Consider the following 25,411-nt stretch of genomic DNA (forward strand, 5'->3'; position numbering starts at 1 on the left):
TTCCCTGATGTGTAATGTTTTCCAATCAGTTTCTTGATTGTATCATCAAGAGGATATAACATGTCGGTGTTCATCAATAAGTAGCTGAAGGCTTTTGAACCATTCATTGCCAGGATACGGAGTTCACCCCGCTACCACCACCACCACTCTTTTGAGACAATTGGTGTATTGCCTTTCTTGTATTAAAAGCTGTAATAGTATGGATGGTGAATGCTTGTCAGATGTTTGAAGATGGGAAGGATGATTCAGTGTATACCAAAGTAATCTGAAGCTATGGTAGAAAGGTGAAAGCTAGGGCAAAAGCTACCTCTGCTTTAATCTGACAGGTTTGGGCGGCACAGTGGTTCATTAGCACTGCTGCCTCACAGCACCAGGGACTCTGGTTCGATTCCAACCTCTGGCAACTGTCTGTGTGGAGTTTGCACATTCCCCCGGTGTCTGCATGGGTTTCCTCCAGGTGCTGCAGTTTCTTCCCACTGTCTAAAGATGTGCAGGTTAGGTGAATTGGCCATGCTAAATTGGCTGTAGTGTTCAGGGATGTGTAGGTTAGGTGCATTAGTCAGGGGTAAATGTAGAGTAATAGGGTAGGGAAATGGGTCTTCAGAGGGCCAGTTCCCATACTGTACAGATTCCAGGAAATTAACTTATGTGACTGGCTTGCACTGTTCTCAATTCCTGTTGTAAAACCAGATGGTATTGGATTACTAGGAATTACCAGAAAGCTCTGTTGCATGACTCTAAACCTCTGTTTCAGGATATAAGACCATAAAACATAGGAGTGGAAGTAAGGCCATTTGGCCCATCAAGTCCACTCCGTCATTCAATCATGGCTGATGGTGTTTCAAAGCCACTTACTCGCACTCTCCCCATATCCCTTCATTTCTTGCGAGATTAAGAATTTATCAATCTCTGCCTTGAAGGCATTTAATGTCCCGGCCTCCACTGTGCTCCATGGTAATTCCACAGGCCCACCACTCGCTCTGGCTGAAGAAATGTCTCCTCATTTCTGTTCTAAACTGACCCCCTCTAATTGTAAGGCTGTGTCCAAGAGTCCTAGTATCCCTCCCAGCGTCCACTCTTTTTATAAACCATACATTATCTTTAAGTTTCTATTGGATCTCCCCTCAACCTTCTAAGCTCTAATGAATGTAATCCCAGGATCCTCAGCCATTCATCGTATGTTAAATACTGCTTCTGGGTCACTTAACTGATATTTCAGCTACCTTCTTCGTGCTATCTGCACTGTTAGACTACACTGACATTTGATATGTTTACAATGGAGAAGATGGAAATAATGTAATTAAGAGTCCATGTTGGCTTTCAGGATCATGAGAACTAAGTATAAATTAAGCTGTAGCTCTGGTGTGGAATAAGCTAGCTAGAGGATCAGAAAATCATCTTTGGTTCAATGATTTGTAACTACAGTAATTTTGGGAATATAGAAACAAAAGAACAGGACTGGCCATCTAAATGTTCAAGCCTGATGCACCATTAGGTGCACTCTGACAACATATACTTGCCTTTGTCCCATGTCCCTCATTATGCTCACTAACCATAAACTATCAATCTTCATTTTAAAATTAGCAATTTATTTAGCCTAAGTTGCTGCTTGAGGAAGATTGTTCCAAATCTTGACCACTTTTTGCGAAGAAACTTTTTCTAATTTCACTTCTAGGGGTCTAGTTATTCTTTTGTTGTGCAAATCTTGCAGGCTTTTATCAGTCTTTCCATCGTTTTGCAATGGTCTAAGTAGAAAAGGCAGCTTCCAAAGATTACTTCAATTTGTACAGAGACATTTATTGAGCATCACCAACCTTGCCCAGTTCACCATATATGCGATGTTGTCTGACCAGGACTATGTATAGCTGTAAGATCTCCATGTCATTTCTTGCACCTGACATGACATGGTTTATGTACATGGTTTAGGTACCTCTATCTGCAAGCCTTTGGTGATGTCATTTCCTGTTCTTTGTCTCAAACAGTGGTAAAATGGGATCCAAGTCAATGTGTTTATAGATAAGAGTTCCAGTTGGAATGCTATGCTTCTGGGAATTCTCGTGCTTGTCTGTTTGGCTTGTCCTAGAATGGATGTGTTGTCCCGGTCAAAGTGGTGTCCTTCCGTTTATATCTAAGGACACTAGTGAGACTGGTTCATGACTTTTTGTGGCTAGTTGATGTTCATGCATCCTGGTGCCTAGTTTTGTGTCCGTTTGTCCATTGTAGTGTTTATTACAGTTCTTCCATGGTATTTTATAAATGACATTAGTTGTGCTTGTTTTCTGTATGGGGTCTTTCAAGTTCATTAGCTGCTGTTTTAGTGTGCTGGTGGCTTCATGGACTGAATGATGCCAAAAGGTCTGAGTAGTGTGGCAGTCTTTTCCAAGACTCCTTTGATGTCGGGGAGTGTGGCAAGGGTTTCTGCACGTGTTTTGTCTGCTTGTTGGGATTTGTTGCTGAGAAATCGGTGAACTATGTTCTTTGGTTACCTGTTTTTTTTTTTGACTACATTATAGGTGATCTTCCTCTGCTCTTTGTAATTCTGCTATGCTGCAGTGTGTGGTGGCTCATTGAAATAATGTTCTAATGCAGCTTCATTTGTGGGTTTTGGGATGATTGCTTCTGTAGTTCAGTATTTGGTCAGTATGTGTTGTTCTCCTGTAGACGCTGGTTTGAAGTTCCCCATTGGCTGTTTGTTTTACTGCAACGTCGAGGAATGGCAGTTTGTTTTCCTTCTTTTCAGTGAATTTTATGCCAGTAATGGTATTATTAATGGTCTTGAAGGTTTCCTCTAATTTGTTTTGTTTAGTGATGACAAAGGTGTCATCCACGTAGCGGACCCAAAGTTTGGGTTGGGTGTTTGGCAGAGTTGTTTGTTTGAATCTCTGCATTACTGCCTCTAAGAACCCCGATATCGGAGATCCCATGGGTGTTACATTGGTTTGTGTGTAGGTTTTGTTGTTGAAGGTGAAGTGGGTGGCAAGGCATAGTATAGTCAAGCTAATGGACCTGTCCTTGCTGATGAAGTTTTGGTGTTTGGTGTATGTATCTTTTGGTTCTTATAGTGTAGTCAGTGCTTCCTTGGCCAGGTGGATGTTGATGGATGTGAACAGGGCTGTTACTTTAAAGGGGACCATTATTGCATCCTCTTCTATCTTGGTGTCTTTGGTCTTCAGGAATTCTTGGGTGGAGTGGATGGAATAGTGTAAGTCTTCTAAGTGTTTTAGTCTTTTGTGTAGCTCCTTGACCAATCTAAGTTGGTGTTCCATGGGTCTGAGGGGGGTGGGGGGGGGATCCTTGTGAATTTTGAGTAATCCGTAGAAGCCTGGTGTGTTGGATCTGTCTCCTTGCATTTTTTTTGGAAGTCTACCTTTATTTATTTCTCCAGATTTCTGAAGTTTTTTTGAGTAGGGCTGTGATTCGGTTCTCTAGTTGTGGGGTCTGGTCTATTGACACTTGTTGGTAAGTGTTGATATGTGCAATTAGTGTGTTTGCTTTCTCAATGTAGTCTCTTTGATTTGAAATGACTGTCAAGCATCCTTTGCCTGCACGTAGGATAGCAATGTTTTTATCTTTTTTTTTGTCTTTCTAGCGCTTTCCTTTCTTGTGCATTGAGTATATTTCCTTGCTTTTTCCTGCTTAATGTTGCTGCGACTGTCTGTCTGGTGGCTTGCTGGGTTTCCTCTGAGTTGGTTGTTTTTTAGTGTTGTTTCTAATGCTGCTAAGAAATCATCTTGTCCGGGTCCCGAAAGTTGTAATTTAATCCTCTTACTCAGACGGCTTTTTCAGTGTCTGTTAAGGGTCAGTCGGATAAGTTTTTTTTATCCATGCTTCTGTGGTGTTGTTTTGAGTAAGTTTGTCTAGTTTTTTTTTCTGCAGGTCTAGTTTTTTCACTTTGTGTTTGTCGCTGCCTAATGTCTACGACTTGTTGTTTTGTGTCTGTCCATTCATGGTCTGTTGCATTAGTGAGTAAGGTTTTTTGACATGAAATTTCCCGGTTGTATTTACGAAGTCTGAGCATCATTTAATAATTTCTCTAAGCATTCTGTGGCTGTTTTGCTCTATTCTTTTGGCTATTGGGGTGTGAAGGGGAGGTTTGTATTTAAGACACCAAGATGGAAGAAGATGAAATACTGGTGTCCTTTTGATGTAACATCCCTGTTCACATCCATCAGCATCAACCTGGCCAAGGAAACACTGACTACGTTGTTAGAAGAGCCAAAGATATATACACCAAACACCACCAACTTCATCAGCAAGGGGACTTATGCCTTACCACCCACTTCACCTTCAACAAAACCTACAGACGAACCAACGGAACATCCATGGGATCTCTGATATCAGGGTTCTTAGCAGAGGCAGTAGTGCAGCGACTCTGACAAATAGCTTTGCCCAACCCAAATTTTGGGTCCGCTATGTGGATGACACCTTTGTCATCACTAAACGCAACAAGTTAGAGGAAATCTTCAAGACCATCAATAATACCATTACTGGCATAAAATTCACTAAAGAGGAGGAAAACAACAACAAATTGCCATTCCTAAATGTCGCAGTAGAGCAAATAGCCAATGGGGAACTCAAACCAGCGTCTACAGGAAAACAACATATACTGAGCAAATATTGAACTACAGAAGCAATCATCCCAACACCCACAAATGAAGCTGCATCAGAGTATTATTTCAATGAGTCACCACACACTGCAGCAGAGTAACTACGGAGAGCAGAGGAAAATCACCTATACAGTGTATCCAAAAAGAATGGTTACCCAATGAACACAGTCTGCCGATTTCTCAGCAACAGACCCCAACAAGCATACAAAACACCTCCAGAAACCCTAGCCATTCTCCCCTACGTCAAAGACATCTCAGAAATGACTGCCTCTTGGCATCAACACACTAAAACAGCAGCTAATAAACTTGAAGGCCCCATACAGAAAACAAGCACAACTAATGTCATTTTACAAAATACCTTGCAAGCAATGTAACAAACACTACACTGGATAAACAGGCACAAATCTAACCACCAGGATACATCAATATCAACTAGCCACAAAAAGACATGACCCACCCTCATTAGTATCCTTGCATACGGATGAGGAAGGACACCACTTCAACTGGGACAACGCATCCATCCTAGGACGAGCCAAACAGAGACATGCATGAGAAGTCCTAGGAGCATGGCATTCTAACCGGAACTATCAACAAAAACATTGACTTGGATCCCCATTACCACTCCCTGAGAAAAAGAACAAGAAATGATGTCACCACAGGAAATGACATCACCAACACAAGGAAACCTAAACACATAAATGGAAAGCGGGTCATGCCACCAGTGCTTTATCCGGAGGCTCACTGATGTTAGCTAGTATGGTGACAAAATGTCTGAAAATGAACCTTCCAGCTCTGTGAGCAAACCTATACCCAGAACCTCAACCTGAGCTACAAATCTTCTCAACTCACTGTAATCAATTTAAACTCATAGAATTTGCTGCAAAACAACACTCCCGTGAATTTGTACTTCATAAGCATTAGAAATTGTAATTCCCTCTCATTTATCTTCCACTCCGTATCTGCAAGGAGGTTTTGAAAATAAAAACTTGTAAAGATATTTTGGGAGTTGCTGTCAATTGCCGTTGAGATGATGGTGAACTGCAGCTTTGGTGTGTGCACTCGGCTCTCAGAATTTCACGGTTTCAACCCATGTACAGTGAGGGAACAACAATAAAGTTCCAAGTCAGGATGGCATGTGAATTGGAGATAATCTTGTAGATGTTGGTCCTTTCATATGTCTGTTACCCTTGTCTGTCTGAGCATAGATGTTAGTTTGAAGGAACCTTGTCAAATTGCTGCACTGCATCCTGCATAGGGACAGCTAAACTTTTATCTTTGCTGACATGACTTGGACAGAGTCTGGGAATTGTACCTAAAATGACGGCTTTATGACTTGATCAGCACCAGAGTGGGGGTTTCTGCAGGTACCATTAGAAATTTATTTATCCAGTCTGCTACTTTTGTGCATTCTTTTTAGTCTTTCCATTTTTAACAGTAAATTATTTTGTGATCTCTTTCAACTTCTTGTTTAGCTTTCTGGAAACACGTGAAGAACTGGAAGAATTCCAGGAGGGAAGCAGGGAGCTTGAGGCTGAATTGGAAGCACAGTTGGAACAGGCAGAGCACAGAAATAGAGACTTAGTATCTGACAACCAAAGACTAAAACTGGATTTGGAATTATTAAAGGTAAGATTACTGTAAAGCTGATTTTTTTCATCAGTTCAATATTGGTTACCCTTTACATTTTATGCAGTGTCATGAAAGTTAGTTATATTAAATTGACATTTCACACAGAATAATCCTAAAATGTGAATAAATAGTTTTCATGTCTACTTTTGAGTGCTGATGCATCATTTAATGATATAAAAATCAACAGCCTTAGTGTTATACAAAACATTGCACTTGGCACTTTTTGTTCAAGTAAATGATGCATAGATGTATCTATTGTTTACTATTGTTTTGACACCAGCATTTGTACTGGTTCTCTCTTCATCAAAAGGCTTATTTTGAGAGATTTCCTCTCATCTTTCATTGACCTCCGATTAACCTCCTAGCTTTGAATGGTTTTACCAAAGTTTACCTAAAACTATGGTGGTGAATATTGGTGCTGAATTTGAGCCCTGATTACCTTTATGGTTCTTGCACAGTTATGCTGCTTAATCACACTCCTTGCCACTATCATTTCCCACTCCATGCTCTGTATTACCCAGTGTGCAAATCTGTTTTCACGCATGCTTTTGGGAGTGGAATGCACTGCCAGGAAGTGTGATGGAGGCACATTCAATTAACCATTTATGATGTCATTGTTTCTAGTTAAATAATAATGTGCAAGGGTATGGCACTAAGTCACAATGCACCTTAAGGGAGTGGATGGAGACACAATGGGCTGACTGGCCTCTTTCTGCAGTGTGCTACTATGATTCTGTGGTATTGTCTGATTACTATCCGAACCTATTGCAAGCCACGTCTGACATTTCACCCAATGTTCGAAGTGTCAAAAGAAATTACAGATAATAAATGACAGCAGCTGATGGAATTTGAACCCCTGAGCCCAGAGCATTAGCTGGGGCCTGTAGAGTACTAATCTGATAATATTACTGTTGTGCTATCATCTTCTGCCATACTGTAGGCAAGTGATTTGTTTTTACTAACCATCCATTCATGTCCAAACTTTTGGATAACCTGATTCTGGTTTTATAGCTTTTGGATTGTTTTAAACTGCTTGTCAGCTGGAAACAGGGGTGGTTAAGTCCCTTCATTGACAGGCAGTTACCTAAATTGGACTTAGCTGACATGAATAGTGTGGGGAGCTTTCCTATGAAATTTTGGATACAAACACAGCCTGCATTGTAGTCAATATACTGATATTTTATCTTAAATGTCAAAATTCTAATATTTTGGGAATCATAACTAGCTGAATAATGCTAAAATGTACATATACTTTTGGAATATATCCTCTAAGTGCAAAGGCTTTCATGACAAAAAGTTGCTCATGTCTGTGTGTGTTTCTGGATGCTTGTACGCAATTTCATATCTTTTACTTTAGTGGAAAACACTAGACCAAAGAGATGTTTTCTGCAACAGATGTTCGTTCCTGTTAAAAGCTTGAAATGTGGCTTCAAATAGTTATGTTGCATTTTGAAATGTAATGTCAAAATATTATTGAGGAGGAATCTCATTTTACAGTGGATTTTCCAGAATTGAAGGGGGAAATGTTGATAGTAAATTGAAATGTCACCCGTACTTATGTATCTAAAACTGACTACAGCTTCAGGATGTTGGGCATGTGCACGTAAGTGGAGAAATCCTTTGGTTGCAATGGTCATTCAAAACTCCAACACTATCTGAATAAAGGAGCCAATTACAAGATCATCTTGAGTGAAAAGAAGATCAATTTTATTACTCATTAAAAAGGAAAAAAATATACAACATCCAGCAGACGCAGACACCAAGAGGTACAAAGTTAAAAAGGGATAGTATCCATTATAAAAAGGAAGGTAAAAGAATATGTCCTTGGGTTATTCTTGATTTAAGAACACAGTAAAAGCAGTTGGGGCCTTGGGTATGATTTAGTACAATAATGACTGTCGTTATCTTTCTCTTCACAATATTAAGAAATCTGTCAATCTCCACTCTTAAACATACTCAATGATGGAATTTCTGCAATAATTCCAAAGGTTCTCAACTCTGAGTAAACAAGACATTTTTCTCCACTTGGACGCAAATGGCTTCCCCTTAATTGGAAATTGTGACCCTGGCTCAAATTCTCCAAGTGAAAATATCTTACCCCTCGCTCTCAAGTATTTTGTAGGCTTTAATGAGATTACCTCTCATACTTTGAACTTTAGCAAATACAGACTCTGTTTACTCAGTCTCGCCATAAGTTAAAGCTGCCATCCCAATAAGTTTGGTGAACCTTTGTTGCACTTTCTCTGTGGCTACAAAAGCCTTCCTAAGATAAGAGAATTATAATTGCACATAGTACTTCAGGTAATTAACAAATTTCAGTACGATAGAAGCAAGACTCTGCTGCTTCTGTACTCTAAAGGTTAATCTACCATTAGCTTTCCTAACTTCCTGCTGCACCTGCATATCACCTTTCAGTGAGTTATTGACAAGGTCCTAGGTCCCTTTTGTATATCTTCACTTTCCAACCAAATGCATATCATGAAAAGCTGGGCCCAGGGACTGATCCTTGTAATGCTGCATTAATCGTAGACTGCAAATGAGAAAATGACCATTTTTATTTCTACTGCATTCTACCTGTTAGCCCATCCTTCATCTGTAACACTACATTACCGCCTGTCCCATGTGCTTTAATTTTGTTAACCAAACTTCTATGGGGACTTCACTAAACCCTTATGCAAATCCAAGTATACTGCATCCACTGACTCCCTTTTATCAATTCTGTTCACAACAACCTCAAATTTCAACAGGATAGTCAAACAATTTCCCATTCACAAATCCTTGCTGACTGTATGAAATCAAATCTTTATTATACAACTGTCCATTTATAAAAGCTTTTAATGTCTTTTAGCATGTTCCCTGCTACTTTTGTACAGCTTTATGGATCTGTAATTCCCCATTTTTTTTTTTTCCTCTGTGGTCATAAATAGTGGGACAACATTTGCTACTTTCCAGGATCCATTCCAGTCCTCTAGAATTTTCTGCAAAGATCACCAATGCATCAGTTATCCCCATAGCTGCTATTTTCTGCATTGTGGTGTAGAATATCAGGTCCAAGGGACTTAGCAGCTTTCAGACCCTTTTAACTTTTTCAATGGAACCAACATTATCATAGTTATACAACATGGAAACAGACCCTTCAGTCCAACTTGTCTGCATTGACCAGGTATCCTAAATTAATCTAATCCCATCTTCCAGCATTTGGCCCATATCGCACTGAACCCTCCTTATTCATACACCAATCCAGCTGCCGTTTAAATGATGTAATTGTACTCACCACCACTTCTGGCAGCTCATTCCATATATGCATCCCTTCTGCATGACAAAGTTGCCTCCAGTTACTTCAATTTAAACCTATCCCTTCTAGTTTTGGACTCCCCTACTAGGATAAAGATCTTTTCTATTCACCCTGTCCATGCCCGTCACCCCTCAGCCTCTGCTCCAGGGAGAAAAAGCCCCAGCCTATCCCAAAGCTCAAACCCTCCAATCTCGGCAACTTGCTTGTAAATCTTTTATGAACCCTTTCAAATTTAACAATATCTTTCCTACAGCAGGAAGACCAGAACTGAATGCAGTATTCCTGAAAATCGCCTCACAAACATCCTGTACCGCCACAACATTACATCCCAACTTCTATACCTCAATTCACTCCCCAATGGAGGCAAGCATGCCAAATATTGCCTTCACCATCCTCTACACCAGCGACTTCATTTTCAAGGAACTTTGAACCTGTACCCCTAAGGTCTCTTCGACAACACTCCCCAGGATCCTACCATTAACTGTTTATGTCCTACTTGAGTACTAATTTTCTTTGATTTGTCGTGTGTCCCTCATCCCTTAGATCTCTCTCTCTGGGAAATTGCTCGTCATTTCCTCAATGAAAACAGTTATTCATTTCATCTAAGACCATGGTTTGTTAGGGATGTCTTGGATCCATGGCAGCTATGAATATTGCAGATATATTTTGAGCTCTGTTCAGCTTTTTCTTCAATTTGCTTTAGCACTAAGCTTTATCTTTACTAAAACAGCAGGGTGAATGTTCTTGATTCCACTTACAAATCCATCTCCTCTGCTCTGCTTAAAAGCTGCTCCCGAAAATACACATGATTTGTGTATCTTAATACCTGGAGTCCTTGCTTTCAAGCAGATAATTGCAGGTGTTTCCTCTTTTACCTGCAGTATATTAACTTTTTTTTCAAAAGCATTGAATCAAAATGAAAATACATTGTTTTCTGATTTCAGTCTCATTTAATTAAATAAGAACCAACCTCCACTGAAATTATTTAATGAATAATTAAGTCCATTTTTTTTTTAACTGAGATCATTTCAGTCCATGAAAGTCCAGGTATTAAAATCAGACAATAGCACTGGAAAATTGATCCATATTTTATTACTATCCTATCTCTCTCCCATTGAATTTTATTGTCAAAGATGAAGTACACCTTTAATAGAGAATAGTGGTTACCCCAACTTCATTGGAAAAAAATTCTGCCAACAATCCGTACAGCCTTGGCTTGAGACAGCTGTTGTATGTTATCAATATGTACCACTTTGAAGTTGGTCTCAACCTTTTATAATTTTAATTTTTAATTCTTGCATCTAGAAATGAGAACAGATATTTTTACGTTCCAGTCCAGGCTGGATATGAATTCCTAACCTAGAAGTGAAAAACCCTATGCTCTAACCCACCCTGCCACCCAATCTTCTGTTCGTTGAGTAATAGTGTACAGTAGTAGATCAAAAGAGGCAAGTCATTGCAATAAAGTAATTGGATCATTTGAATTTGTATTTAGAATGCTGATCAAGGAAGGTAATTTTAGATGGAATTAATCATTTGTTTCTGGAATTCAAATTGTGGTTTATTTAGGCTTAGAACCTGGTTGGTTATTTGATTGATTTGAGGTGATTTGTAACTTTGTGAACTATTTAATTCAATTGGACCTAATTTGAAATCTTTTGGGTTAGAATCATAGAATCCCTACAGTGTGGAAACAGGTCCTTCGGCCCACACCAACCCTTCAAAGAGTAACCCACTCAGACGCTTTCCCCCTATCCTATATTTACCCCTGACTAATGCACCTAACCGACACATCCCTGAAAGCTAAGAGAAATTTAGCATAGCCATTTCCCCTAACCTTGGACATCTTTGGATTGTGGGAGGAAACCCATGCAGACCTGGGGAGAATGTGCAAACTCCACACAGACAGTCGCCCAAGGCTGGAATTGAACCTGGGTCCCTGGTGCTGTGAGGCAGCAGTGCTAACTGCTGAGCCACTGTGCCACCCCAAAGGAGACTGCGACTTCCATGGTATCACTATGTGTAGGCTCATAAAACGTGGTCTAGATTTTAAAAGTTTTAAATTACCCCAAACCAATCTTGGGAATTTCTTTTGTTTTTGCTGTTTTACTTTCAGGAGAAACTTGAACAACAATATGCACAGAGTTATAAACAGATATCTATGCTAGAAGATGACTTGGGTCAAACGAGAGGTATCAAAGATCAGCTGCATAAATACGTTAGAGAATTGGAGCAGGCAAATGATGATTTAGAACGAGCCAAAAGGTAAGAGCTTACTTTTTCAAAGAAAATTAATATGAAACTAAGTATTATTTGTTTAGTTGATATCTTGATAATGGAAAGCCTATATTTACACTTGAGTCTGACTCTGGGTATGCACCAGGGAACCTTTGAGGATTAAAGGACGCTCTTTCTATTATGTCCTCAATGATACAAAATATTATCTTTTACAGTCAGTTCTGCTATAAGACAGTAGTTCTGTTCTCATACAATCCTGTTTTAAGAAATATTGAGTAATAGCACTCATTAAACTAATGAGGCCAGAATGGCATTATAACCAATACACACTTTAAGAGTTTACAATATAGAAAGTGATCCGAATTCTTTAATCGTGTTATAGCGAATTTGCATTAACGAAATGTATTGTAGCAGAATGACCTGTACTTTACATGCAAAGTCATTAAAGCAAAAATTGTTGCATGTTGGACCTAATTGGACTTTTCCTCATTATTTAAATTACGTGCAAGTTTGCAATGCCATCTTCACCTGCCTGTCCTCTTATGCACTTCAGAAACTTAAATCCATACTAGCTCTGCTGCTGGTATCCTAATCCACACCAAGTCTCACTGACATTGTTTCTCTGTCCATTGACCTACATTGGTACCCAATTCACCAATGTCTTGTTTTTAAATTTCTCATCCTTATATTCACATTTCTCCATGACCACCTCCATGTCTGCAAAGTGATTGAGTTGCAACCCTCAAAAACTGTACTCTCTTTAATTCTGAACTTGAACTTTTTCCCCAACAGCCTGCCTTCACATCATTTATATCTTGTTTTGTCTACCTGTGCCCTAGACTCAAATTGTATCTCCAAACGTCTTGATTTCTTTATATCTCAGTCAGCTGCTTTAAAAAATCACTTCTTTAAGCATTCCTTGTATTTTTTCCATTGAATGGGTCTCAAATTTTGTCCATTTGTCATCCTGTGAAGTGCCTTGGAATAGTTTCCTACAGTTAAAGGTACCAAGTAAATGCACCCGGTGTTTAATTAAACTTTTTTTAAAAAATCTGTTGAAAATGAACAACTATCATCATCAAGAAGATTGTTCACAATGGTTAAGTTTATCATTTTGCATTGTTAAATGTGTCAATATTCTTAATTATATAGTATATGCAAAATGGTTTTTCTTTTGGTAAATTTTACTTTATTACTAATTACTCATGTTGAGTAGTGGAACACTTTTTTTTCCCAAAGAAGCAGTATTGTTGTTTCATAGCTTCTCCAATGTGAGTCCCAGAATTACTTGTCTTTTTTTTCTCATTTTTAGGGCTACCATAGTATCATTAGAGGACTTTGAACAGCGGCTGAATCAAGCAATTGAAAGAAATGCATTTTTAGAAAGTGAACTTGATGAGAAGGAGTCACTTCTTGTTTCTGTTCAAAGGTTAAAGGATGAAGCCCGAGGTGTGTTCAATTCAGGAGTTTATTTTTAAGTACAATGTTTCAGCAGGATCAATTAAATGCAGACAAACTTTAAAGGTGGAACCTCAAATGTAAGTGCAATACAGTTGAGTCTTTACATACTATATGGTTCAGTTCCTAAAAATTCTGAAGTGAATCTGGGCATCCCAGAGTTAAAAACTTCAAGTTGGGTTCCTTGCAATAGTTCTTGCCCAGAAAGAACAATATACAACTTGAAATACTGTAACAAACATGCATTCCTAGCTGACGTAACTTGCAAACTAAAATGCATCATGAACATAAGAAATGCAGCTCATATGCATAGTTTGAAAAATACACGAACTCTGGAGTATTTTTAGACTTACCTAGCCCCATCTAGTGGCGGACATTGTCAATGCAGCTGTCAACTGGAGCCACTGCACTGACTAACTTATGTCGCTGACTGGAGATGAGGACTTGAGTTCAGGAATGGCTAAAAGCACAGCATAAAGCAAGAACAGAAAATGGGAAGAGGCCTGGGAGGAAGCTCCTGCAAGGTGAGGTGAGTCAAGCCATGGGGACATGGAGCTAGGGAGGAGACAAGGCTTTGCGGGAGAGGGTGTTAAGTTGCAGCAAGCAGTTAGGGCAGGAAATGAGACTGAGAACAGAGTAGGTTGGGGAGAGGAACTGATGCCAAGAGTAGAAGTGTCAAAAGGAAGGCCACATGAGCAGGCAAGCCACAACAGGAAGATTGGCAAATAGCATTGAATTAAAGCAGATAGTGTTAAACTATAATACTGACATAATTTACAAATAACAACAAAGCAATGCTGGGACTTGTGTACATAAATTTGAGCTTTCGTACTTTTCCAGAGGTTGCAAAAGTTGATTCCTTTGCCACATAATTCCTACATCACAACAGTGACGATGCTTAAAGTATCCCATTGAGAAATGCTTTGGCATGTCTTCTATTCTTGTAAAGCTCTGTATAAATGCAAGTCCCTTCACCTTTTTTATTTAAAAAGAAGGGAAAAAAATCAGTATGCTGAATTGGTGATTTTTAATGCAATATACTTGTATTCAGGAATAATTCTGCAGTAGTACCAGCATCAGCAATGTGATGTGGTACAGTATTAAAAAGTTTCTTTGTTTCTAGTTGCCTGCTTTCTGACTGCTGGCCTCCCTGTGCTTGATTATTCCAATAGTTGCTTGACATCACCATAAACCCAATCTTAGTAAAACCAAGCTTCTCACTCTAAGAAGCAGTAATTTACAATAAACTTATCATACAGGCATGTTCTGGTTCTACTATGCACTCGGAGTATTAAACATGAATACACTGAACTGTCTCGCATTTGAGAAGTCCAGAAAAGAGGTTAGCAGGACCAAGCTAGACATGAGTCATTTCCTCAGACCACTCAGCAATACCAATGTTAGCAATAGTGTAAGCAAGAGCTGAAAATGTGTTGCTGGAAAAGCGCAGCAGGTCAGGCAGCATCCAAGGAACAGGAGAATCGACATTTCGGGCATAAGCCCTTCTTCAGGAATGAGGAATAGTGTAAGCAAGACAAAACTTCCCACACTAGATTCTTTATTTGTTGCTCAATATGAAGTGCATGTCAATACAGCTATATGTAATGAGTTCTTATACCAGTTGAGCCATTTGGAGATGTCATTGACAGTAGCACACATGAGTTGGTTATTGAGTTGTTGTAACCTTTATCTTAACATTTAGCTACTAAAATTATATTAAATTAACATTTGAAACTTTTACTCAGCGTAATTTTTGTTCAACCATGGTGCTGTGAATATTTTTGCAGATCTGCGTCAAGAGTTAGCTGTCAGGGAAAGGCAGGAAGTGACAAGAAAATCTGCCCCTAGTTCACCAACGCTAGAGTGTGAGAAGATGGATACAGCTGTTCAAGCGTCCCTTTCTCTACCAGCCACGCCTGTAGGAAGAACTGCCGGCAATGGATTTGCTTCACCCAAAGGTATGTGGTGTACGTTTTTGAAGCATCACCAGAACATTGATTCTGAGTTTGTGTATGTGCATTTAAAAGTATAGGCTGCTTATTATGTTTTGAAGTAAGCTGACATATAGGAATTCTTTCCATGATGCTGCTGAATTTCTCCAGCAATTTCTTTTTATTTCTTAGAAATTAAGATGGCTACCAACTCGAATCAGTCATATTTGGGAAAACAACTCCCTTTTCAATCAGCTATCAGAGAACCAATTGTAATAACATCCGCATTAATGAGCTATATTAACTAATTTGGCAGTGTTCCACAAACTAAATACTAACTTCATTTCAATCTTGAGATTGCCATTAGGGATACATAAGTATATAAATGCAGAAAGGATCCTGAGAGTTTACATCCACCTGTGCTCTATACTAATCCAAGAAATCAGAATGCTGTTCATGTCATAAGTCACTTGGCTAAACACAATTTAATTTCAGTGATAGTGATAGGGGTTGAGCTAATGCTGGTTCAGGTAGACAATCCTTTATCCAAAATCCGAAAAGTTCCAAAAGATGAAGATTTTAAGTTTTTTTTTCTCATTAATGTGGTTTGGCATGCAAACAGTTAACCCAACTCCACGCCTACTTGACCCACATCACACTGATATGATGTGGGGGCGTGACCCAGCACTGGCAGGAGTCAATTCTGTCGCAGGGCCCATAGTACACTCAGGTGTGTCTGCTGTTTAAGATTTTTTTTTTAAATTTCACTGTTAAACTGTCACTTATTCTGAAATCTGAAAACCAGCTGGTTCAGAGGGCTTTGGATAAAGGAATGTGTACACAATGTGTAGTTGAGCAGTTTCATAGGTACAGTAGTAATGCTCAAGTATGTTTCAATGCAGAATTATAAATTGATCTATTTTGGTCTTGGCAGTGTTCAAGTACAATCTAGTGCTTTGTGTTTAAATATAAATCCATTTAGTGCAAATTTATAATGTAAAATATAAAATATTGAAAATATTTCTTTAATAGAGTAATCAGAAAAACTGAAAAGTGAGCATTTAATATTTACTTGAGTTATTAGTTGATCAGCCTTACTAAATTCAATACATGGACCAAGACCAGGTGAAACTGGGTTCGATCACAGGATATTATTTATAATAGTGTGTTCAGTGCTTGTTTTAAGTAACATATTCTGAGACTTTGCATTCTGGGTGGAATCAATGATCTGAAATTTATGCCCAAAATTGCTTGCTTTGAAATGTGTTTGCTTTTTCACTTCAAGTTTCTGCTGGTACTCCTTCACATATCACTGCACAGTCTGAGAGATTGGCACAAATGGGCAAACTCTATAGGACTGTAATTTTGTAAAAATAACATTGCATGTCGTAAACAACACCAAGTGGAAACTCCAGGCCTCCTTGTTCCTTTATTTTTAGTCACCACTTTGTATTGTCATTCTTGGTTCAAAAGTACAATTTGGACAACAGAGCAACAGAGTTGATTGGAGGCTACGTTTGTTTTCTAATGTGAGATGTATAACTAATGTCTCATTCTCAGCAGCTGGAAAGGGTGTCCTTAGTGTACAAAGATTCAAGGTGGAGTTTCCAATATGCATATGGGCATATTGCTATATAGTTTATATGAAATATCATATAACACCCTCATTCTACTCTTCAAGTAAAATTGTATAAAAGCAAAACAGTTATACAATGCCATTGTATGGCATGAAATGAAATTTAAAGACCGAATAGTGATTGCTGCACAAAAATGAGCTCACCAAGAATTATGATTGTAGTTCTGTTCGCCGAGCTGGGAATTTGTGTTGCAGACGTTTCGTCCCCTGTCTAGGTGACATCCTCAGTGCTTGGGAGCCTCCTGTGAAGCGCTTCTGTGATCTTTCCTCCAGCATTTGTAGTGGGTTGAATCTGCCGCTTCCGGTTGTCAGTTCCAGCTGTCCGTTGCAGTGGTTGGTATATTGGGTCCAGGTCGATGTGCTTATTGATTGAATCATGGCACTCATCCACAGATTCAATCAATAAGCACATTGACCTGGACCCAATATACCGACCACTGCAACGGACAGCTGGAACTGACAACCAGAAGCTGCAGATTCAAACTGCTTCAAATGCCGGAGGAAACAACACAGAAGTGCTTAACAGGAGGCTCCCAAGCACTGAGGATGTCACCTGGACAGTGGACGAAACGTCTGCAACACAAATTCCCAGCTCGGCGAACAGAACCACAACAACGAGCACCCGAGCTACAAATCTTCTCACAAACTTTGAATTATGATTGTAGATAAGGTTTTTTTTATTTCTGTTTTTAAGACCATTTTAGTACATTGTAAGGTTGAGTCTAAGATGAATAAACCAACATTTGGGCGAAGAGATTTAAAGAGGGAGGCCATGTTACGGCTGTAAAGGTCATTGGTTAGGCCACTGGAATATTGCATGCAATTCTGGTCTCCTTCCTATCGGAAAGATGTTGTGAAACTTGCAAGGGTTCAGAAAAGATTTAAAAGGATGTTTCCAGTGTTGCAGGATTTGAGCTATAGGGAGAGGCTGAACGGGTTGGGGTTGTTTTCCCTGGAGCGTCTGAGGCTGAGGGGTGACCTTATAGAGGTTTACAAAATTGAGGGGCATGGATAGGATAAATAGACAAAGTCTTTTCCCTGGGGTTGGGGAGTCCAGAACTAGAGGGCATAGATTTAGGATGAGAGGGGAAAGATATAAAAGAGACCTGTGTTGTTTCCTCCGGCATTTGAAGCAGTTTGAATAGGGCAACTTTTTCATGCAGAGGGTCATACGTGTATGGAATGAGCTGCCAAAGGAAGTGGTGGAGGCTGGTACAATTGCAACATTTAAAAGGCATTTGGATAGGTCTATGAATAGGAAAGGGTCGGAGGGATATGGGCTGGATGCTGGCAGGTGGGACTAGATTGGGTTGGGATATCTGGTCAGAATGGACGGGTTGGACCGAATGGTCTGTTTCTATGCTGTACGTCTCTATGACTCTAATTGGATGAACAATAAACTAAGTCAGAGGAAAGAGGCAAATGGGTGGGGTCTCGAAAGCAAAGAATGAAAACAGTAGCACATTGGCAACATATATCAAGAGGAAAATTTCAATAAAGTGCATCTAACTTGTTCTGCAAGAACACTGCTTAATTCATGAAATTTATCTGGTGCTAAGAAGCCATTTGCTCTGATTTACTTTTGGGTCTAAAGAAGGAAAAGGAGAGGATTTGGTCAGCTGTTTTAAAATGCATGTCAGCACTGACCAATACTCTAAGTAATGAGAATGAATGAAAGAGAGCCTGCCATGGTTCCAACAGTTTTCCAGACAGTATACAAATTTTGTCAGTAATTCATAGATTCTACGGTACATGTATTTTCCTATCAATATCCAAACATTGAGCACTAACCTATTTGTTTTGTGACAGCACGGAGGAGAGAGGAAATGGACGCATAGTAATCCTTTTTAAAAAGGCTTCAGTCTGATTTGGTTACTGGGTTTGAGTCAGTACCATCTGCCACTACATTTTGAAAGAACAGATTTGTCACAAGTAATGTAAAATCTGATCTGAATATTTTCATGTGGCTTTTGTTTTCTCATTGTCTTGCCTTTGAAAATTGATATGGTTAAACACACTCTTAGAATGAGTCGATTCAAAAATTGGATTGAGCATGAAGGGTGTCCAAAATGATGTCTGTGGCATATGTGCCTGCTTTTTGCTAAGTGCCATGTTATTGAAAGTGGCACTGATTTGATATAAGCGGTAGCATTTTGAAGCTCAAAACACCAGCATTGCTCCATCTCGGTAGGACAGTGTCTGAAAACATGGGACTCCATTCAATTGTGATGCCACATATGTTTCCTCGGTCAGACTCTGTGCCTTGTGACTGCCAGCACCTTGTCCAAACATCATGTGCCTTAAATTGTAGGGGTGCAGGCTATTTATAAAAACTGCAGTCTAAATTTGTCGTGCCAGTAGTGTATGAGGCTAAACAAGAGTATAATTAGTACTAGCTGGAAGATTTAGTTGACTGCTGTTTAAAATGGTTTAAAGTTCACGTTGGTTGTGAAACGACCAGGGAAACAAGTACTGGTTAATCACATAATGATTACTCTTTGGGAACTATTAAATTTAGCTGTTTTTCATGTGTGTGTATATCCATGTACTCATATTACATGTATAAAAACTTTAAGGCTTATTGTTTTTAGCTATACCAAATGGCTATGGTGCAACACCATTAACTCCATCAGCAAGAATATCTGCACTAAATATTGTTGGGGATCTTTTAAGAAAAGTAGGGGTAAGTACTATTTCTAATTAACATTTCGAATTATACCACATCTTTAATATTTAAGAATATATACATTTTGATAGGGAAAGAGAGCACTGCGGTTGATCTGGATTTGAGAAAGAAAGTTGCAAGAGTTCCTGCTCAACAGCAACCTCCGCGTTTGTGTGACCTTCAGGTTAAACAGCCTGTCATCATTCAGTGCTTGGCTTTGCTGATGATGAAAGGTCATTTGTATTAAATTGAGCGTGTGCCACCATGGGTCTGAACTGCAGCATGAGTCATCATTAGCAGATGTGGAGTAAAGGGAGGTTAAGACAATTTATTATTTGTTGGCAAGAAAGGACTATGAGCTCATGCAGAACATGTTAAAATCAACTTTGAGTTTTAGACTCTTTTCCCTCTTGTGTAGAAGCATAAAATTATTAAGATAGTCACTAAATAGATCAGGATTTGTTCTCCATATTGAAAAGCTAGAGACAGCTGAGATCCAAACACTGGATGGGTGGACTGGTACAAAACTTATTCACAAAGGGTCTTGCAATTATGGATTTTTTTTTTATCTAGCAGACTTAAAAGAAAGACTTTTCATTACTACCATCTCAAATGCTTCATAGCCAAGAAGTACTTGTTTCTACGATATTTCAGGTTTCTTTGTGCATTGCAAGAGGTCACGCAGCTGTATAAAAGTCCAGGTTAGCCACTCTGCAAGATTAAACTCAATAAATTCGAGCTAGGCCTCTTTTGAGTAAAGGAAAGTGTGATAAAAATTTGGAACACTTGTTCACAAGCAATAGTTGATGCTGGATCAGTTCATTTTAATTTTGAAGTTGATAGATTTTTGTTAGTCATTTATATTCAGGGATATAAAACAAAGATTATAGATAGGCCTTGATCTCATCAAATGGCAGAACAGGCTCAAAAGACAAAAATGGTATTCTATATTCCTCTATCCACAATTGAGCCAGGTCTGATTTTTGTCATCTGTCAATGGTTCTAAATTTTAAGTATAAGCATTATAGATCAGGCAATATTTTACTTTCTAGCTTGTCTTAGTTACTTTGAAATTGTTGTTCAAAAAAAATTCAGTGCTATTTTTGTGGTGGGATGGTGGGGGAGCTATCGTGAATTCTCTTTGAACAGTCTAATGGAAAGTAAGAGTTCCTTTATTAATTCAAACTGTTGTATGGAATTCTTTCGTTTTAATTTTTCCCACTAACAAACAGTTGACTTTTTTCAGGCCTTAGAATCAAAATTAGCAGCATGCAGAAATTTTGCAAAGGACCAAGCAACAAGAAAAAGTTACAGTTCAGGGAATGGCAATGGCACCTCTGCTATGGTCAACAGTGCAAAGTTTTCTAATTCAGGTCTTGCAACATATTTTGACAAAGGGTAAGTATTTAATACGCACAAAAGTGCCAATCATTCATTCTTTAAGAAAACAAATCAGCAATTAATTAAACTTTAGTACACTGGTACACTTTGCTAGTATTGAGTATTGGTTTAAAAAACCTGGAGAAAAGTGGGTGGACATTTTCTAATGCTGCAAGTTGAGAGAATCTGGAAGACACTGCCTGAGTGAATGGTAGAAACAGATTTAGTGGTAACATTCAAACAAATTGCATTTATTACTTTAAGGGAAAAAGACTGGAATAAGGGTGAGAAACTAGTTGAATGGCTGCTAAGATGTGTGGATTGTCTAACCTCCTTTTGGTGCTGTATACCTCAGAGGCCACTGTAGATATCTCTTCTGGATTCAGCTTCCGATTTATTTATTTTCCTGCAATCCTTCATCCTTTCTCTTTTCACCCCATTCCCACTTTTAATTGCTTACTATTTATTCATCCAAATCACTACAGCACGCTGACAGTATATATGTATTTATTGAGATATTCAAGAAGTGATTTTTGTTTTTAACCCAACCTGCTTGGCAGACACCAGTTGTGTGGGCTTTTAAAAATAGCAGCTTGCTTTTCTACTCAAAACTGCACCCTTTCAGGCAAATGTTAATGTGTAATCTGCAGTATTCTGTATACAGATGAGATGCCTACCTAAAGCATGCGGTGGGGGGGGGGCAGTAATTCAATGGTAATAAAGAAATAGTAATCTGCAGATCACTCTGGAGACACCACAGGTAGTGAAATTGGATTTTTTTTTTAAAAAATCTAGAATTAAAAATTTATTCATAACCATCTGAGCATCGTCAATTGTTTTTTTTTAGAAAAAGTACATTTTTGGTTCACTAATGTCCTTTAAGAAGGGAAATTTTCCATCATTGTCTGGTCTAGTCTGTGTGACTCCAGACCAATAGCAATGTTTTTGACTCTTAACTGTCCTCTGAAATGATCTAGCAAATCATTTATCTATCTGCTAAAAAATCTTAAATGATGAAACCAGCTGGTAATGACTCTCAGGTTGCCAACTGCAAACTTAGTCCTGTCGAAACTGCAGAAGTCATCCTTACTAACATCTGGGGGCTAGTGCCAAAATTGGGAGAGCTGTCTCACAGACCTTGCCTCACAGGCAATGGCCAAGATATCACAATGGCTATTCCTGTATATGTCCTGTCCCAATTGCAGAACAACCAAGCAGTGTGGAATACAGTCAGGAAGGCATTGCCTTGGAAATCCTCTACTTTGAGAAAGTGAGGACTGCAGATGCTGGAGATCAGAGCTGAAAAATGTGTTGCTGGAAAAGCGCAGCAGGTCAGGCAGCATCCAAGGAGCAGGAGAATCGACGTTTCGGGCATAAGTATGAAGAAGGGCTTATGCCTGAAACGTCGATTCTCCTACTCAGATGCTGCCTGACCTGCGCTTTTCCAGCAACACATTTTTCAATCCTCTACTTTGACAATGAGGCACACCCCCACCTCCAAACTGATGAACCACTACTCTTCCATTTTGTGCACTACTTGGAGGTAGCACTGAGGTTGGCAAGGGCGCAATATGTATTTTGGGTGTCCATCACAGAGTCAGCCACTACTGACTAAGCTGGTCAGGTCCTAAAGGTTAGACTAGGTCTATGTTAAGTGGTGGAGGAACCAACAGAGGAAACAATGTACTTGACATCATTCTCCTTCATCTACCTTTCACAGATGCATCAGTCTATAATAGTGTCTACAGGAGTGACCACCACAAAGTCCTGTCTCCACATTGAGAATAGTCTCCATTGGGCATCCGTGAAGCACTCCGGTCCATCAGAATCAGAATTGCAATCCCCTTCCCTCAGCACCCTCGCAACCCAGCATATCCCCTAGTCCATCCCTGCCTCAATGATAAGTGCAGGAGGGCATGCCTGGAGCATCACCAGATGTGCCTAAAAAATCGGTGTCAGTCTGTTAAAGGACTAGTGTGTGTCAAGCAGCAAGTAACGAATTATATTCCCTCTAAATTTTTTTGTGTGGACCTCCAAAACTAGAAGTATGTGCTGCGAACAGCATTGGTATAGTGACTGTTGTTGTGGCCCTCATCAGCTATGCAGCTTTGTGTTGATAAACAGACCTAAGTGATTCCACAAGCAATGCATCCAACCTAAGGTCTGCAGTTCTGCCAAATCTAGTCATGAATGGTGATAGACAATTAAACAACTCACTGGAAGGAGATTTCATAAATAGCCCCGTCACAATGGAGGGCATTCTTGATGTGAAGGCGGAACTTTGTCTCCATGAGGACTGTGTGGTAACCCTTACTGATGCTGTCATGGAAAGTCCATCTGTAGCTGGCAGATTGGTGAGGATGAGATCAAGTAAACTTTCCCACTTGGTTCCCTCACCATCTTCCATACACCCAGTCTAGCAGTTATGTACTTTAGGATCTAACCAGCTTGATCAGTCATGCTGCTGCTAAGCCACCCTTGGTGGTGCACGTTGAAATCTCCCTCAGTGTTTCCTCCAAGTGTTGCTCGACATGGAGTACTGATTCATCAGCTGAGTAAGGACGGTATGTGGCAATCAGCAGAACGTTTCCTTGCCAATGTTTAAACCTAAAGCCATGACACTTCATGGGGCCTAGAGATGATGTTGAGGACTCCTCGGGCAACATTCTGCCACTTCTGGGTATGTCCTGCCTGTGGGTCGAGACATATCCAGAGATGGTGATGGTGATGTCTGGGACCTTGTATGTCAGGTATAACTCTGTGAAAATGACAGTCAGGCTATTGCTTGACTGGTTTATGAGACAGCTCTCCCAATTTTGTCACTAACCCCCAGATGTTAGTGAAAAGGACTTTGCAGGGTCAACAGGGCTGTTTCTGCTGTTGTCATTTCCACTGCTTAGGTCGATGCCAAGTGGTCTGCCTGGTTTCATTTCTTTGAGACTTTGTAGTGATTGATACTGTTATAGAGCAGACGAAATCCCCTCAAAGTAAAATAAGATTGTGTAGATCCTAACTTCTTATTTTAAAGCTAAGTGTTAGGTATTGTGTTCCAGATGTAATTGGATTGATTCAAACTACTCGCCTTTAAACAAAAGAGAAAATGCTGGAAAATCTCAGCAGGTCTGGTAGCAACTGCAAGGAGAGAAAAGAGCTGATATTTCGAGTCTACCTGACCCTTTGTCAAAGCTGTTTTTGTTTGTATATCGAGGAGAAAGTGAGGACTGCAGATGCTGGAGATCAAAGTTGAAACTTTATTGCTGGAACAGCACAGCAGGTCAGGCAGCATCCAGGGAACAGGAGATTCGACGTTTCGGGCACAGGCCCTTCTTCAGGAATTCCTGAAGAAGGGCCTGTGCCCGAAACGTCGAATCTCCTGTTCCCTGGATGCTGCCTGACCTGCTGTGCTGTTCCAGCAATAAAGTTTCAACTTTGTTTGTATATCGTGCAAGTACCTGTAATCCTGGAGGCTGTATCCATAGTAATTTGCTTTCACCTTTTAAACAAGTTTATTTTTACACTGCAGTTAAAATACCGACAAAATTTAAGCAAACTGCTGTAACTGTGTTGAAATGCTTAACAAAATATTAGACTACTAATTAACTGTTACACTATAGTCACATCCCATAAACACACTCTTGGCAAAGGCAAATTCAGTAAAATAGATTGTCTCATATGTGATTCTAACAACAGGAAGAAAACTCCCAGTTTTTAGCTGTAATACAAAGATCTAAAGAGTTGCCACATCCAGCTTCAAAGTCCCAAGTTTTAGCAGAAAGCTAAAACTAAGAATCATGGTTCTGAGAGACTTGACTCCTTCCATACAGGCTGCTTCTATTGTTCCAACTTTTTAAAAAAAAATCCAAGACCTCACAAGCTATTTACTTTTAATGAAGATTGAGACAAAATGCACCTTGAAAAATCATTGTACCGTTATGATACAGCTGAGTGACTTGCTAGGCCCTTTCGGAGGACAATTGAAAGCCAACCACATTGTCGCTCTGGAATCACATGTAAGCCAAACCAAGTGAGGATGGAAGATTTGACCCATCAGTGAACCCGATGGGTTTTTCTGACCGTGAGCAGAGCAGTAGTTTCGTGTTCATTTTGTTTCTTAATTCTAAATAGTTACAGGTTCTGAGGGCATTAGCTGAGTTTCTGGGTTAATAGTCTAGTGACACTATCACTAGGCCTTCACGCCCTGATGGAACATTTCCCTGACAGTATGGAAAATTGCCCAGGCGTATCCTCTGCACAGACCTCCGCGGCTATGGGGAATAACTCTGCCTCTGTGGTCGCCGCAGCCACTTCCGCCCCAGTGACGTCACTAACGTACACGCCCACAACGCCGCATGTCTCCGCCCCCACGCCGATCTCCACGCCTAACCCTGCCCCCCGCCGAGTTCCGTCACCACGCCTAACTCCGCCCCCACGACGATCTCCGTCACCACGCCTAACCCCGCCCCTTCGCCGATCTCTGACTGCATGCCTAACCCCGCCCCCACATCTACCCCCACCCCCACACCTAACCACTTCCCTTTGCCTAACCCCACCCCCTCGTCGAGTTCAGTCATC

General features: G+C 39.8%; 1 protein-coding gene across 1 annotated transcript in view; it reads left to right on the forward strand.

Annotated features, from left to right (window-relative positions):
• The first annotated feature begins 203 nt into the window (after positions 1 to 203).
• The window catches only part of ndel1b (nudE neurodevelopment protein 1-like 1b), a 31,779-nt gene continuing 6,571 nt past the window's right edge, over positions 204 to 25,411 (forward strand). Inside the window, exons 1-7 of the mRNA XM_043715224.1 lie at positions 204 to 250; positions 6,080 to 6,233; positions 11,648 to 11,796; positions 13,082 to 13,218; positions 15,015 to 15,185; positions 19,386 to 19,477; positions 20,706 to 20,857. Of these exons, the coding sequence (XP_043571159.1) occupies positions 204 to 250; positions 6,080 to 6,233; positions 11,648 to 11,796; positions 13,082 to 13,218; positions 15,015 to 15,185; positions 19,386 to 19,477; positions 20,706 to 20,857 (902 nt within the window). The remainder of the gene's footprint in view (positions 251 to 6,079; positions 6,234 to 11,647; positions 11,797 to 13,081; positions 13,219 to 15,014; positions 15,186 to 19,385; positions 19,478 to 20,705; positions 20,858 to 25,411) is intronic.

Source organism: Chiloscyllium plagiosum, chromosome 24 (genome assembly GCF_004010195.1).
Source record: "Chiloscyllium plagiosum isolate BGI_BamShark_2017 chromosome 24, ASM401019v2, whole genome shotgun sequence".
Taxonomy (NCBI): Eukaryota; Metazoa; Chordata; class Chondrichthyes; order Orectolobiformes; family Hemiscylliidae; genus Chiloscyllium; species Chiloscyllium plagiosum.